The sequence below is a fragment of the Mesoplodon mirus genome, assembly GCF_964341445.2.
Source record: "Mesoplodon mirus genome assembly, chromosome: 4".
NCBI classification, from domain to species: Eukaryota; Metazoa; Chordata; class Mammalia; order Artiodactyla; family Ziphiidae; genus Mesoplodon; species Mesoplodon mirus.
Window position 1 is genome coordinate 62,911,931 of NC_138979.1, and position 13,869 is coordinate 62,925,799.

At 57.5% G+C, this 13,869-nt stretch overlaps 1 protein-coding gene across 1 annotated transcript in view; it reads right to left on the reverse strand.

Moving 5' to 3' along the window:
• Nucleotides 1–1,875: 1,875 nt before the first annotated feature.
• The window catches only part of HCN4 (hyperpolarization activated cyclic nucleotide gated potassium channel 4), a gene marked incomplete at both ends in the record, with an annotated part of 40,708 nt that continues 28,714 nt past the window's right edge, over nt 1,876–13,869 (reverse strand). The window contains 6 exons of the mRNA XM_082619043.1: nt 1,876–3,329; nt 3,436–3,600; nt 3,943–4,183; nt 4,287–4,433; nt 6,466–6,684; nt 8,756–8,917. Coding sequence (XP_082475169.1) covers nt 1,876–3,329; nt 3,436–3,600; nt 3,943–4,183; nt 4,287–4,433; nt 6,466–6,684; nt 8,756–8,917 — 2,388 coding nt within the window. The remainder of the gene's footprint in view (nt 3,330–3,435; nt 3,601–3,942; nt 4,184–4,286; nt 4,434–6,465; nt 6,685–8,755; nt 8,918–13,869) is intronic.

Below are 13,869 nucleotides of genomic sequence, written 5' to 3' on the forward strand. Positions count from 1 at the left end.
CTTTCACAACGGCCCCCGCTCTGGACCTGCTTCTGGCTCCTAGTTGCCTTCGGAATCAAGGTCAGTCCCCTTAGCCTGTCATCTAAGGCCTTCCCTCTGACCATCCAGCCTCTGGATCTCTTCCCAAAGCCCCTGACTCCACAACTCCACATCCACCTCAGTCATGTCCCCACTGTGCACTCCATCCGACCCCCCGCCTCCCTCCCTCCTTCCTTCCCTCCCTCCAACTCTTCTCACACCTGGAGGCCTGGCTCAAGCCCACCACTGGCCACACACCTTCCTTAGGCCCTTAGAAAGTTGCAGCCACCTCCTGTGTCCTGAGATCATAAGCCCTGGAGCCCGCAGCCAAAGCTCCCCAGGCTCTCACCACAGCTTGCTGGGGCAATGCGCTGGGCACATGAGGAGGGGGCAGAAGAAACATGATTTACTGAGCACCTACTATGGTACGTGCAAGGCGCTAGGCTGGGCATTTCACACGTACAACTTTTCTTATCTGGTCCTCATAGGTCCTTGTGAGGTGGTACCATAAGTATTCCCATTTTACAAATGGGGTAACAGACTCAGAAAGCTCAGATAACTTGCCCAAAGTCACACAGCTACGAAGTGGCAGGTCTGGGATTTGAACTCAGGTCTGATTACCTCTAAAATCCGGTCTGTTGAATTCAGCCCCTCTCAACACAATTTTCTAATGAAAGGAACATCGGCTTTGGCCTCAGGTAGGCCTGGATTACAATCTCAGATCAGTCCCAGCTCTGCCACTTGTAGTTATGCGATTTTGGAATAATTACCAAAACTTGGTTTCCTTATCTGTGAAATGGGAAGAATCAAGGTAACTACACCTCCTGGCCTTTGTAAAATTGAAGAAGTTAACGTGTAAAGTGCTAAACCAGTGCTTGGCACAGAGCAGACTCAATAAATAGAAGCTTCCCTCACCTCCCCCTGTACAGATGGGAAAACTGAGGGCCACAGAGGTGATGGGAATGTGCTTGAGGCCCTACAGGAAAGGAGAGGCACAGCCTGGAGTCTTCTGCTTCCACGTGAGAGGTCGGGCTGGGACTGGATTTGAGACCAGAGACGGGGAGAGAGGGGGCCTGCTGAGAAGCCCAGGGGTCCTCTTCCCTGAGGACTGGAGAGAATACTTCCCCCAGGCCCTGTGGTGCCCAACCTGCGGGCCAAGGCAGGTTGCTGGATGTAAGGTGACCTGGGTGTCCTGGCAACATGGGGTTAAACTAGATTGCACACACATGTGCACACGTGTGAGTGGCTACATGGCTCTACAGAGCACTACATAACTATACATATACACATCTTACATATATATACATATACATATTCATATACATATCTTGCTAAGTTTGCAGTAGAAAAAATGCAAGACTCTCAGGGCCCTGGCCCGTTTGTCCCAAGGACTCAGGCGACTGAGGCTCCCCAGCAACAAACCCAAGGGTAGCCCTTCTGGAGGAATGAGATGACCCCCAGCAGAGTGGGGCTCCAGGTTCACAGCTAAGGGCCTGGTGGTGGCTATTGCCCTAAAATGAATACAATGACAAGTCTGCTCTAGGTACCCCAAACATGGGTCACCCCCATCCTTGCCAAGCCCCAGAGAACCCACCTGCCTTCCTCTCACTTTTGCATTTGGGCCCTGCCTGCTCCCCTCCCCCCTCCCTCTAGTGCTGAGTATTAAAATAGTCTATAAAAGCAAGTGACCAAAATTCTATAGCTCTAAGAATACCTGGTTGTTTTCTGCTGTCTTGTTTTTCTGGTGTGGGTTTTTTTATGATAATTATTATTGTTATTGGTATATCTCCTAATCACAGTTAAACCTGAAGGAAGAAAGGAGAAAAAAAGAGGAAGGAGGGAGGGAGGGAGCGCAGCTCATAGATTGGAGGGCAGTTTGGAGCGCACTGGCTCAGACCTGGCCCCAGGTTCCCTCTGGGGAGCAGCAGTCAGAGGGGGCCCCCCAGAAGAGGTGGCTCTTGCCCCAAATAAAGAAAGAGGGGGTGGCAAAGAACCTGAGGATGTCTTCCGAGGCAGAGTGACGTGCTGGCCAGGGACGGCACCATAGGGCCTCCCGGGGAGACCGAGGCCCCCGCTGCCGCCCCCGCCTCTGGGAAAGAGCGGGAAGGCAGCCACGGACTCCCCAGAGGAGTGCGGGGAGGCTCTGCGGAGAGTCTGTGCCCCGTCCTGGGGTAGGGCCGGCTGAGAGGCTGAGATGAGCTTGAGGTCCTGGGTGAGGCGGCCCGGGGTGAGGGGCGGGGTGCCCCGGCGCTGGGGGACTTGGGGTGGTGGGGGGCTGGATGCCGGAGGCAGGAGCAAGGAACCGTGGGAGCCGGACGCCCGGGGAGGGGCACTTGGGAAAGTTCTTGGAGGGCCTGGGCTGTGGCCAGGGGGGCTGAGACCTCCTCGGGGGGTAAAGGCTACAGGAGAGGCCCCCCCTGAGGCCCCTGCCGCAAAGGACAGCCGCTCAGGCTGCCGCGGGGGTGTCTCTGGCGTACTTGGTGGGCCGGCGGCCAGACCCGGGGACAGCTCCCCGGGAGGCTGGCCCAGCTGCCCGGGGCTGGACGACGGGGACCTGGCCGAGGCTGGGGGAGGCAGGAAGTGCTCCGCCAGTCCCAGGCCGCCCCGGGCCCCGGGCAGCGGGGGCGCCGGCTGGTTGGCCTGTGGAGAGCGGGCGCCCGGCTGCAGCGGGGTGAGCAGCGGAGAGTCCGAGGAGGACAGGGAGCCTCCCAGCGCCTTGTGGAAGTGGCCGAAGCCGGCTGTGGCGGCGGCGGCCGCGGCCGCGGCGGATGGCGTGGGTGCCGAGGAGGAGCTGCCGACCCCAGGCGGCGGGGAAGAGCTGGACGAGGGCAGGAGCGGGCTCAGTCCGGCGGGTGCAGAGAATCCAGCCAGCTGTTGGATGTGGAAGGAGGAGGAAGACGGCGTGTCCACCTGCGACGGGCTGCTGGCTGGCGAGGCGGAGCCCAGCGCCGTCGGAATCAGGGACTGCAGCCGCTTCAGGTGCCGGGGCGTCTGCCCGGCCCCGAGGCCGCCCAGCCCGGGCCCCGGGGGAGGCCGGAAGATGGCGGCGGGCAGGCGCGGGTGGTGGGTGAGCGCGATGGCCACGGAAGTGGTGGCGGCGGCGGCCTGCAGCGGCGCCTGGATCAGCGGGGTCCAGATGACGGGCGTGGGGGTCGGCGTGGCAGAGGCGGCGGCCTGGACGCGGTGGGCGCAGTGCGCCATCTCCCGGTCGTGCTGCACGATCTGCTGGATGATCTCGTTCTCCTGGTAGTTGAAGACGCCTGAGTTGAGGTCGTGCTGGACTTTGTGGAGGAGGATGGAGTTCTTCTTGCCTGGGCCACAGAACAAGAGCAGGAGCTCAGGATAGGGTGGGAGGAGAGGGGAGCCCGCCCGGCCTGTTCAGCGGGGGGAATCCACCCTCCCGCCGGGCCGCCTCACCGATGCGGTCCAGGCGGTCCAGCGCCACCGTCTCGAAGGCCCGCCGCATCATGGGGTACTCCTCCAGGACCTCGTTGAAGTTGTCCACGCTCAGCGAGTAGAGGCGGCAGTAGGTGTCAGCCCTCACGCTGGCTGTGCGCCGGCCCCGCGTCAGCAGGCAGATCTCTGCCAGGACGGCAGGAGTCACGGGGTGGGAGGGGGTTGCAGTGGTGGGGGGGGTCCCCGGCAGACTCCAAAGGATCCCCCACCCCACCCTGACCTGGGGCCCCGCTGTCTGGGACAGAAGCTGGACAGGCTCACAAGGCCCCACCCCTAGGCCGTGACCGCATCGGGGATGCCAGCCCCCAACCAAATGGGTACCAGACTGTCTTTCTCGTCTCTGGGACCACCCTTGTCCTGGGCTCACGGACACCCGCCTCCAGGCAGTGACGTGAGGGTCTGCGATGTCATCCTCGGTGTCTCTCCAGCCCATTACCCTGTCCCTCCAGGGCCCCTTGGCTGTCTCACCTCCAAAATAGGAGCCATCTGCCAGCTTGGTCTCCTTGTTGCCCTTGGTGAGCACGCTGACCACCCCGTGCTGGATGAAGTACATCTTTTTGCCGATGGTGCCTTCGCGAATGATGTAGTCCCCCGGCTGGAAGACCTCGAAGCGCAGCTTGGTCAGCATGGAGGTCACAAAGTTGGGGTCCGCGTTGGCAAACAGCGGCATGGAGGCCACCAGCTTTCGGCAGTTAAAGTTGATGATCTCCTGCTCCCCAGACAGGGTGGATTGAGAAAGGGAGGTGGAGGTGAGGGGAGCGGCCCAGCAGGAAGGCCTGGACCCCTCCCGGGCCGGCAGCCACAAAGCTCACCTCCCGCAGCGGCTCGCTCAGCTCGCCCAGGATGCTCTCCTCGTCGAACATCTTGCCCTGGTAGCGGTGCTCGTAGTAGTCGTGGATGCGCTGCCGGGTGTCGGGCGGGAGCTTGTGGAAGGACATGTACTGCTCCACCTGCTTGTACTGAGTCCCAGGAGAGAGGGAGAGGGCGTTACCTCCTAGCCAGCCGGCCCCACTGCCCCAGCTCGCACCACCCTGTCTCGGCTGCTGGTGAGCAGAGCTGGCACAGACCCTGTGGGCCTTTATGGCCGACCTGTGAGATTGAGGTCCTCGGTGTGGGTGTGGCCCTGACTCCCAGCTGCTTGGATTGGAGGAGGGGCGCCATCAGAGCGTCCACTCCTCACCATGTTCAATACTGTGAAGACGGCCGGCCGACAATAGGGACTGTCCAACTCCCAGTTACAGGAGGCCCACTGACCAGGAGGTCGATAGAGTTTCCTCTAAATGTTGGTCTCTTCTCTGTTACACTGTGGACCAGAGAGGCCTCACCCACAGACTCTAGAAGGAGCTGTTTCCCATCCGTTGTAACAAACTGGCAGAGGCAGCAGAATGGGCTGCAGTGGGTTAGAGGGATTGGAGGCTGAAGCCAGGATGCCTGACCCATCAGGTGGGGCATGTATCCAAACATGGCCTCGGCTGAGGCTATCTTTTGTTGAAGAGCAACTCCAGCCCAGGAGAGGGGCTGGGTAGAGCAGGGGCCTTAAAAAGAGGTTTGGGGACAAGAGATTTGTGAACCTAAGTGCCCAGGGCTTAACCAAATAAGAAATGCTCCTGCTCACCCCAGGGGTGATGGGTGGGTGCTGCTCCAGCCATCCCTGGATTGTGGGTGGAGAGCGGGGATCTTCAGAAGCATGGCTGGGACAGGAGGCAAAATTAGGCAAGAACAGATCTTCCCCACACTGAGAGGTAAGGGAAGTCCCTGTACCCCAGGAACAATCAGAAACAGGGGAGTCTATTTTCACATACTAGCGCTCCAAAGAGGTGGGGACACGGCTGCAGAGAGATGACAAAAAGGAATTGAGAGCTGGGAGCTGAAGTTCCCTAACATTCTTCCAGCTACCGTGACCCAGGCAGGGGCTGGCCAGGATAAAGGGGAGGGAGATGACAACGGGGGCAGCCATTAACAAGCATCAAAAATGGCTCCTGGTTTCTGGCCTGGGCGTCTGCGCCACTATATCCACTAACAAGACAGAACAGAGTGGAGGTTTGCAGTGGAGAAGGCAGGAGACTGTTCTCATTTTGGACATGGTGAGGCTGAGGTCCAGGGAGGCATCAGGTAGTCCGGGGCTGAGGAAAGAGGTGGGGGCTGATTATACCGTTTGGGTCCCACTGCACTGAGATGGACACAGAGCGTGGGGTGAGCGTGAGGTGGGAAAAGAGCAGCCCCTAGGAAGATGGGGGAGAGAGAAGCAGAGAGCTGGGCCCACGCCACCAGGGGCCCAATGTGGGATGACTGAGAAGACGAGCCAGCCAAGGAGAGCAGGGAAGAGAATGGAGAGTACGTGGTCATGGAAACAAGTGCGAAGCCAAGCAGGGAGTCATAACTGTCAGAGGCCAAGCAAGACAAGGACCCCAAAGAACCCACTGGCTTCAGCAACACGGAGGGTAGAGGTAACCTCAGACTCAGTGGGCTGAGAGAAGAAAGTGGGTTCAGCAGCCATAAACAATGCGAGTTTTTTGGTTGGTCGGTTGGTTTTAGGAATTTGTCCATGAAAAAGAGGCAGACAGCAGAAAAGATAGCAGGCAAAGCCCGATGATGGTGGAGGGACAGACATTTTTAAGAAGGGAGAGATGGAGCAAGTTTCAATGCTGATGGGAAGGCCCTCAGAGAGGAGGAGGCTGGAGGGGATAGTGGGCAGGGGGTGGGGAGGTCAGGAGGGAAAGGGGCCCTCAGTCAGGAAAGACAAGCCCCCAATGTCAGCAGGAGGAAAGCGGGGTACAAATAAAAAGACATTTACAGGTTTAAGGCTGGGGAGCTGAAGTAGTTCTCACCTAGGAGGGGTTCCCCCCAATCTGTCACCCATACAGGAGCCCCCATCACAGGGGGCTGGACCCTCGGGGGCCCGGTGGCTGGCAGCCTGTGCTCCCTGTGGGAAGGAGCAATGGGCAGGTTCCCCTGAGAGAACCCAGGGTGGACCCCAGCGTTCCAGCCTACCTTCTCCTGGTACTGGCGCCGGGAGGAGTCCAGAGACTGGATGAGGGCGGTGGCGTGGCCGATGAACATGGCGTAGCAGGTCGCACCCACGATCATGCTGAGCATGGTAAGCCAGACGTCCGACATGCCTACCGGGGCCTGCCGGCCATACCCAATGCACAGCATGTGGCTCATGGCCTTGAAGAGGGCGTAGGAGTACTGCTTTCCCCATGAGTTGTTCTGTGGACATACGCAAAGGCGGACGGATTGGGGGAGGGGTGGGAGGGACCTGGGCCAAGGAGAGGGCAGGCCCTTCTCACGAGGAGCTAGAAAGTCCCTGCTACCTCCCACCCCTCAGCCTAACTTTCCCAGTGGCTGAGGCCTGGGCTTACAACCTTGCTGTTGGCTGAAAGTCTTGGGTGAGGGGCAGGGAGGCCCACACTGGCTGCCCATGGTGACCAAGTGAATCCCTCACTTAGGCCTTTCTCTGGCAGTGGAGGGGCAGGGCTCAGACCAGAAGCCCCAGCGATGGGATGGGTGCCAGCCTAACACCCCACCATCTCCACACCCCCGGATCTCTCAGCCCCGGGGGCAGCCTGGAGCCTCCCCAGCAGCCAGGGCTCCAGGCTGGGCCACCCTGCTGTCCTGAGCTCGCCAAAGCAGCTCCATCCCCCGCACCGAACTACTGCCAAGTGAAGCCCATTTCCCCACTGACCTCAATTATAAAACCAGATATGCTTCCCCTGGGGGGACAAGCTCGGGCAGACTGAGCCGAAAACGCTGTCCTCGTTTTGGGTGAGCAAAGTTAAAGAGCTGCCGAGCTAAGTCGCCTCCTGTGTGAACCCGGCCTGCATCCATCCAGGGCTGCGGCCACTAGTTACCCTCCCCCACCCCAAAGGTGGATGGCCTGAAACACACACAGTGCTGGAGGCGGAGAAGGGAGAAAGGGAGCGAGGCTCCTGGCTATTTTTGTCTCCAAAGCCAGTCGGTGTCTCAAGGAAGGCTCAGTGTGGGAACACTGCGCTCAGAAGGGCCATCTCCTGAATTTAATGCATGTGTGGGTCTGTCACCCTCCCACAGAGGAAACTGCCCCAAATGAAGGGGCCACCGGATAAACCCACCTCCCCAGTGCTCTCTGCTCAAGAGGCAGATGCGTTAGCATGAATGTGGAAAGCCACCCTACTGCATGATGCCCAGAACCCCTGCCCAGAGCCCTAAGCACTTCCGCAATCACCAGGTTGTTCCCAGCACCTGGAGGAGGGCACAGGAGCTGCGTGCCAAGTTCAAGCTCACTCAGACCATCCTGGACACAGCTGAGCTAGTCTAGGGACTCTCATTCCAGAGGGTGGGAGGTCTGTGGGATTGATCTCCAGGGGTAGAGGGGGCCTGGGCTCCCCGTCCCCCAGGCAGTCCCCAGCTGCCTCCAGCCAGGGCTCTGGCTTTACTGCTGAGCCTCTGGGGACCAGGAAATTCAATCCATGTGGCCGATTCATTTACACTTAGCTCATCAAAAGGCTGTTTTGCAAAGGCCTGTTTGATGCTGAAAGATGCCTCAGGGTCTCTTTCACCTCTTTCAAAGCCAGTTTTTCCTCCCCTGGGGCCCGGAGGGTTTGCCTAGAGACCAAACCAAACTGACTGGGAGTGAGAGGAGGACGCAAGGATTCGCAGAGCCAGAGAAAGGCCCATAGGCCCAGGGGACCCGCCACCCTGCCAGGAGCGTGCCCTGTTCACAGGAGGCTGGGGAACCCTGCCCCATGCTCCTCTCACCCACCCACAGAGTGGATGGAGAGGGAGGGGATCAGGCTTCTTCGAACCTGCCTTCCCTGCTCAGGACCCCACCTAGGACCGGGCTGTGTGTCTGTGGGGTGGGGCAGGAGGAGGGTGCGGAAGGACAGCCCATCTCTGCTGCTGGAGCAGAAAGTGGCAGCCACGTGTGATCTGGGAGTCCATGTGGGCTGCCACGGTGGCCCTCACTGGTTTCTCCTTCCTAGGACTCTGCTGGCTTTTAATGGTTGGTCAGCCTCAGGGAGCAGAGAGGTAGGAGGGCAGGAGCCACCAGCCCGGTATTCCCACACCTGATACAATCTGAGGAAGCCCAGGTCTTAGTCTCCCTGGGTGCAATCAGGGCCAAATAGCGAGGCTCCCGACTGCAGTGGAGGCTGTAAGGCGGCAGAGGTCACAGCACAGAGCCAAGGGCTCCGCCGAGGCCCCAGACTCAGTAGAGGGCCCTACGTGCCCTGCTCTGCCCACTCGCATCTCGTCGGTCCCCTCCCCCCGCACCTAGAGGGAGGGCCAAGGGCTGGGCACTCACCACCATGTTGTTGATGGACACCCAGCAGTCGTCAGGGAAGTCCTGCAGCATGGGCACCAGGAACTGCAGGCAGCCATCCCAGTGGCAGAGCAGGAGCATCATGCCAATGAGGTTCACGATGCGCACCACGGCGCTGGCCAGGTCGTAGGTCATGTGGAAGATCTGTGGGCAGAGGGGAGATATTGGCCCAATTAGCTGGGGGCCAGCCCGCTCCCGGGCAGACCCCGCAGCTGCTTGCAGGCCCTGATGCTCTGCACACACTGGGCAGCGCACCCAGCTCGGTGCAGGTCCTGCCCGTGGTGAGGGTGGGAAGGCGTCAGGCTGGCCCTGGGAGAAGCAGCCTGCAGGCTGTGGGGCTCCAGAGGGACTCCACCTGGGATCCGTGCAGATACGGGGGTGGGCTCCCATGGGGAGTCCAGCCACCCAGGCCGGACACGTGAAGGGAGGGCATGTAGAGCCCCATACAGCCTGGAAACAGGCAGCTCACCTGGGCTGTGAGGACAACACGAAGAAGAGCCAGCCCACCAGAGGCTCCTCGGGGTACCATGGTCTGTGGTCACACCAGGGACATGGTGTTTCCCTAAATCTGTCACTAGGCTCTCAGGACCCCCCAGGGGCAGCGGGTTCTGCCAAAGGCAGCCACGGAACTTCAGGGGGAGCAGTACAGACACCTAGGCTCCAAGTTCACACAGACCTTGATCCCAGGCCCAACTCCGACCCAATTCCTAGTTGTGTGACCTTGAGAAAGTTCCTGAACCTCTCTGATCATGTTTCCTCATCTGGAAAATGGCGATAAAATTTCTTACCTTGAGTGGGTTGTCAAAGGATTAAATTATACATATAAAGTGCTTAGTACTGGGTATGGAAGTATTCAATAAATTGCAAACCATTATTAATTGATAAGTTATTAATAATTAATCCTTATGATTAGTTAACATGTATGAGTAGTAATGCTCTCCTGTACAGTTTAATAAGGTACAGCGACCATGGCCACCCGTGTATCTCCACTCCTGTGGCTCCAAGCAAGAGGCTGAGGTGTGGCTGGGCAGGGCCAAGGATGCATACATCCCAGCATCCCTGCCCCACCTCCCTCCTCCTCAAGCTGCCTCTTGGTCCGGTTTCAGCAGGGGTTACCATGGTGACAGGATGGGGAGGGGACAGAGATGGAAAGAAGTCTACAGGGAGGTCTCTGGAAGTTCTGGCCTTGCCTCTGGCCTGGGAGACTCTGGAGGTGTCTCCCACCCCTAGTTCTGGTCCCTCCATATTATTCCCAGGTAGAGAGCCTTCCTGGAGAGGGGCTTTGGGCCAAACCTGAAGACTTGTCAAATGCCACAGAGACCTAGTTTAAGCCCATTTCAGATGGGGGAAACTAAGAGCCAAAGAAACAGACCCTAGATATTTCAACCCCTGTCTAGTGGTCTTTGAGGAACAGCCCCGTAGCTGGTGGCAGGATATTCTGATACTTGAGACCTCAGTTTCCCCTTCTGAAATATAGGCTTAGCCTGGGTCTTGGTCTGGAGAAACCAAAGAGGAATACTACTATCACCCCCTGGGTTGCGCCTGCCTGTGGCCCCCTTAGTAGCATGACTCTGGATGTACCAGCTGAAAAGATGAAACAGAGCTTGGAAAGTTTCCTGGAGGATGGCAGCTCTAGCTGTCCCATCACCCCTGTGTCCCCAGCAACAGAGAGACAGTAACATCGAACCTGAGGGGGCGGGTACACGGTCCCACAGTCATCATCTCATTCAAACTCACAACAACCCTTTGCTGAAAATGTTGTTAACCCTTTTACACCCAGGTTCAGAGAAGTAAACGGACTTGCCCTTGGTCATGGTGGCAGCAGAAGGGGCAAATTTGAACCCAGGGCTGCCTGCAAATTATTAGATTGGCCCAGGGCAGGAAGGGTGGTTTTCAGTAGCTCCGTTTTGTAAATAAAACAACTCAAACCCAAAGTGGCCAAGTGATGTGGCCAGATCCACACAGCAAGCTGGACCCAGGACCAGGCAGGACTCTCTGGCATCTCACCTCTGTAAGCCTGGTGCACAGCGTAATACTGTAGATAGAGCTGTGTGCCTGGCAGCCTAGCCCCACTGGGGCCCAGAAACCAGCCCCAGGGCTGTCAGCATGCCATTGCCCAGCTTAGCGGACACATGTCTGTATAAGGAGGGGTGGGCACTAGAGACCAGGCAGGGCAGGCAGCTCCCTGAGTACCAGCGCCCCAGCTGTGGCTCCAAGGGCAGATCCCACTTCTGCCTGTAAAGCAGCTGCTTAGGTGAACACAACAGCTCTATGACCTTGGCCCCACTAACCTTGCAAACTCTTGGTTGACCAGAATGCCACCAGCTCCCCAACTCTGGGGGGATGGGGAGGGTGAGAGACATGGGACCACCTAGTCTCAGAGATGGCTAACACCTGTCCTCACCTCCCTCTACATCTCAGCGTCTCCTCAACTAAAACAAAGCTAGACATCTGCCCCTACTTCTCAGGGTTGTTCAAGAAATTAAACTGGCTAAGAAAGTGCTCTGGGCCCTGAACACATACATGGGTGGTGGAGGGAGAGAATCATTATTATTAAGTTCCTTCATTTCCCAACTCGTATGAACTGAAATCTCCCCAAAATCCTATGTTGAAGCCCTAACTCTCAATGTGATGGTATTAGGAGGCGGAGCCTTTGGAAGATGATTAGGTCATGAGAGTGGGGCCCCCATGGATGGAATTAGTGCCCTTATAAGAAGAGACACATGAGAGTTGATATGTGGCCACGTGAGGACACAGGAGGACAGCCATCTACAAACCAGGAAGCGGGCCCTCACCAGAACCTGACCATGATAGCATCCTGATCTCATCCTTCCAGCCTCCAGAACTGTGAGAAATAAATATTTGTCATCTAAGCCCCCCAGCCTGTGGTATCTTGTTCTAACAGCCAAAACCAGATACCACACTGAAGGAAGACTTGGACCACTTTTAGAAAGCATCCCAGACTCCATAGCCTGCAATAACTGCTCCTTTCTTTGTATTACTCTGGGTCTTAAAGACCAGATCAAGGTTGGCACATTTGAATGCAACGTGTTCTTTCCTTTTTCTATCATCCTTGTTTTTCTTTTCTTTGTAACTAATTTTCTTCCAAGGTCAGGTCCTTGTATAATTTTGCCTTTATACTGACCTCAGCAACGAGTATGCAGAGCACATGGTAGGGTCTCAGGAACTAAGAAGTGCTTAAGTGACAAAGGTGAAGGTGATGAAGACAGTGGTGGGGATGATGGTGATCAGGGCTGCCACGAGTATACACAGTGGCATTCGAAAAAGGCCCCAGTCTGGGCAGGCACAGCCCACAGGGAACCTGCTTTTGCAGGAAGAAAAAAAGGTGCTTTTTCCTGCAGGTGGCACAGACTCATGTATCCTCAGAGAGTGTGGTGGTGGTGGTGGCGTGCCTGATATTGGTTGAAGGATGCAGATGCTGGGAGTGTCCTGAAGGGGAGGGGTGATGGTAGTTCTGGTGGTGGTGAGGGGTACTCCAGATGGCTCTCAGACACACAAAGCTAGGGGCACCAGCATGGCAAAGTCTGAGCTTTCTGCAAAGAGTTGGTGGGGGATACATCCATTCAGGCTAGAAGGGCACCCCAGACGGTGGACACTCACCCCACCCCCAACACTCTACAGCACCCAGGGGTTGCTGAGAGCAAGGCTGGACGTTGCTGGGAGAGGTTGCTAAACACCTGTTTGTCCCCACTGTGGGCTGGGGCCATAGGCCACCCGCAAGTCAGCTGCACTGCGCAAATATTTGTCTTGCTCTTTATACTTCATTAAAACCCCCTCTTATGATGTTGGTTCTGACTTTCGGGGTTGACTGTCTTCATTTCAAGGGCCCCACAAGGCTTGCCAGGCAGGTGGCCTGGACAGCTCACTCTCTGTGCCCAGCATGGCACTTGGGGGAAGCTCCTACTCCTATTCCCTTCTGTAGTTTCTGGACCACAGGGTAACGGCAGGGCGACATGTCTCTCACCGTCTCCCATCTTGGACAAGTGCCTTCTCTGCCCTGAGCCTCAGTTTCCTCATCTGTGTAATGGGTCAATAACTGCCAGCTCCCAGGGCTGTCTTGGGGATCAGGAGAGGATGTCCACAGCTGGCACACAGGAGGTACTCAGCACATGTTGGTCCCTCTCCTTCTGTCTCTTTCCCAGCCCTCAAAATAAAGAGCTGATTTCTCAGTCCTGGGGAGAGACCAGAAACCGGAGTTTCTGCCAAGGTCTCTTCTTGGGGCCTTGTTGAGTTCCCTCCTGGGATTTGTTTTCTCCTCGGGGAAGAAGAACAAACTCCTCCCTTTGTCTCAGGAACAAGCGGCCACATTGAGAACAGCAATCCAGGTCCTGAAACAGTGGCTGGTGCATGCGTATCCTGGGTACAAACTAGAGGGTCACGCTAGGTCCCTTCCTAGGGCCCGTAGAGAGGACCAGCTCCTGCCCCCCAGGACCATGCCTCTGTGTCATCCCAAACTCCCGATTCTGAGAGAGGTGGAAAAATTGAGGCCCACAGGGAGAGGAGCCTCACTGGGGACTTCACAGCCCCCCTGGCCTGACTTCCTGCCTCCAGCCCCTCCCATTATGCCAAGATGCTGCCGAGGGAAAGAAGAGGCTTCTGGGATGGGTCACTGGGGTGCTGGGCCCTGCAGGGGGACATCCAAAGGGGGGCAACCACGGTTTCTAACAATAGCCTCCATGGCTATAACAAGCTCGCACCTCAGAGGGAGGGAAGAGGCTTGGGAGGGAGGATGCTGACCTAGATCGCCCAGGATGCAGGCAGAGGCTGGCGTCCTCTGAGACAGTCGTCTACGCCTGCCGAGACCCTCCACCTACCCTGACTCCCAAGAGCTGCTACTAACGTTCGGGAACTCTCGGCTGGGAGGCTGGGCTGGGCTGAGCTGGGCTGGGGGAGGCAGCTGAAGGCTGAGGGTCAGGAATCCAGCATCTCTGCAGCTTCACCAGGGGATCTTGGGCAAGCTTCTCCCTCCCCATGGGAGGCCGACTCTCCAGCCCTCACCCAGCACCACCACCGTGTCCTCAGAATGACCAGCTAACATGATCCTCGCCGAGGGAGGTTGGAGTGGGGACTGATCC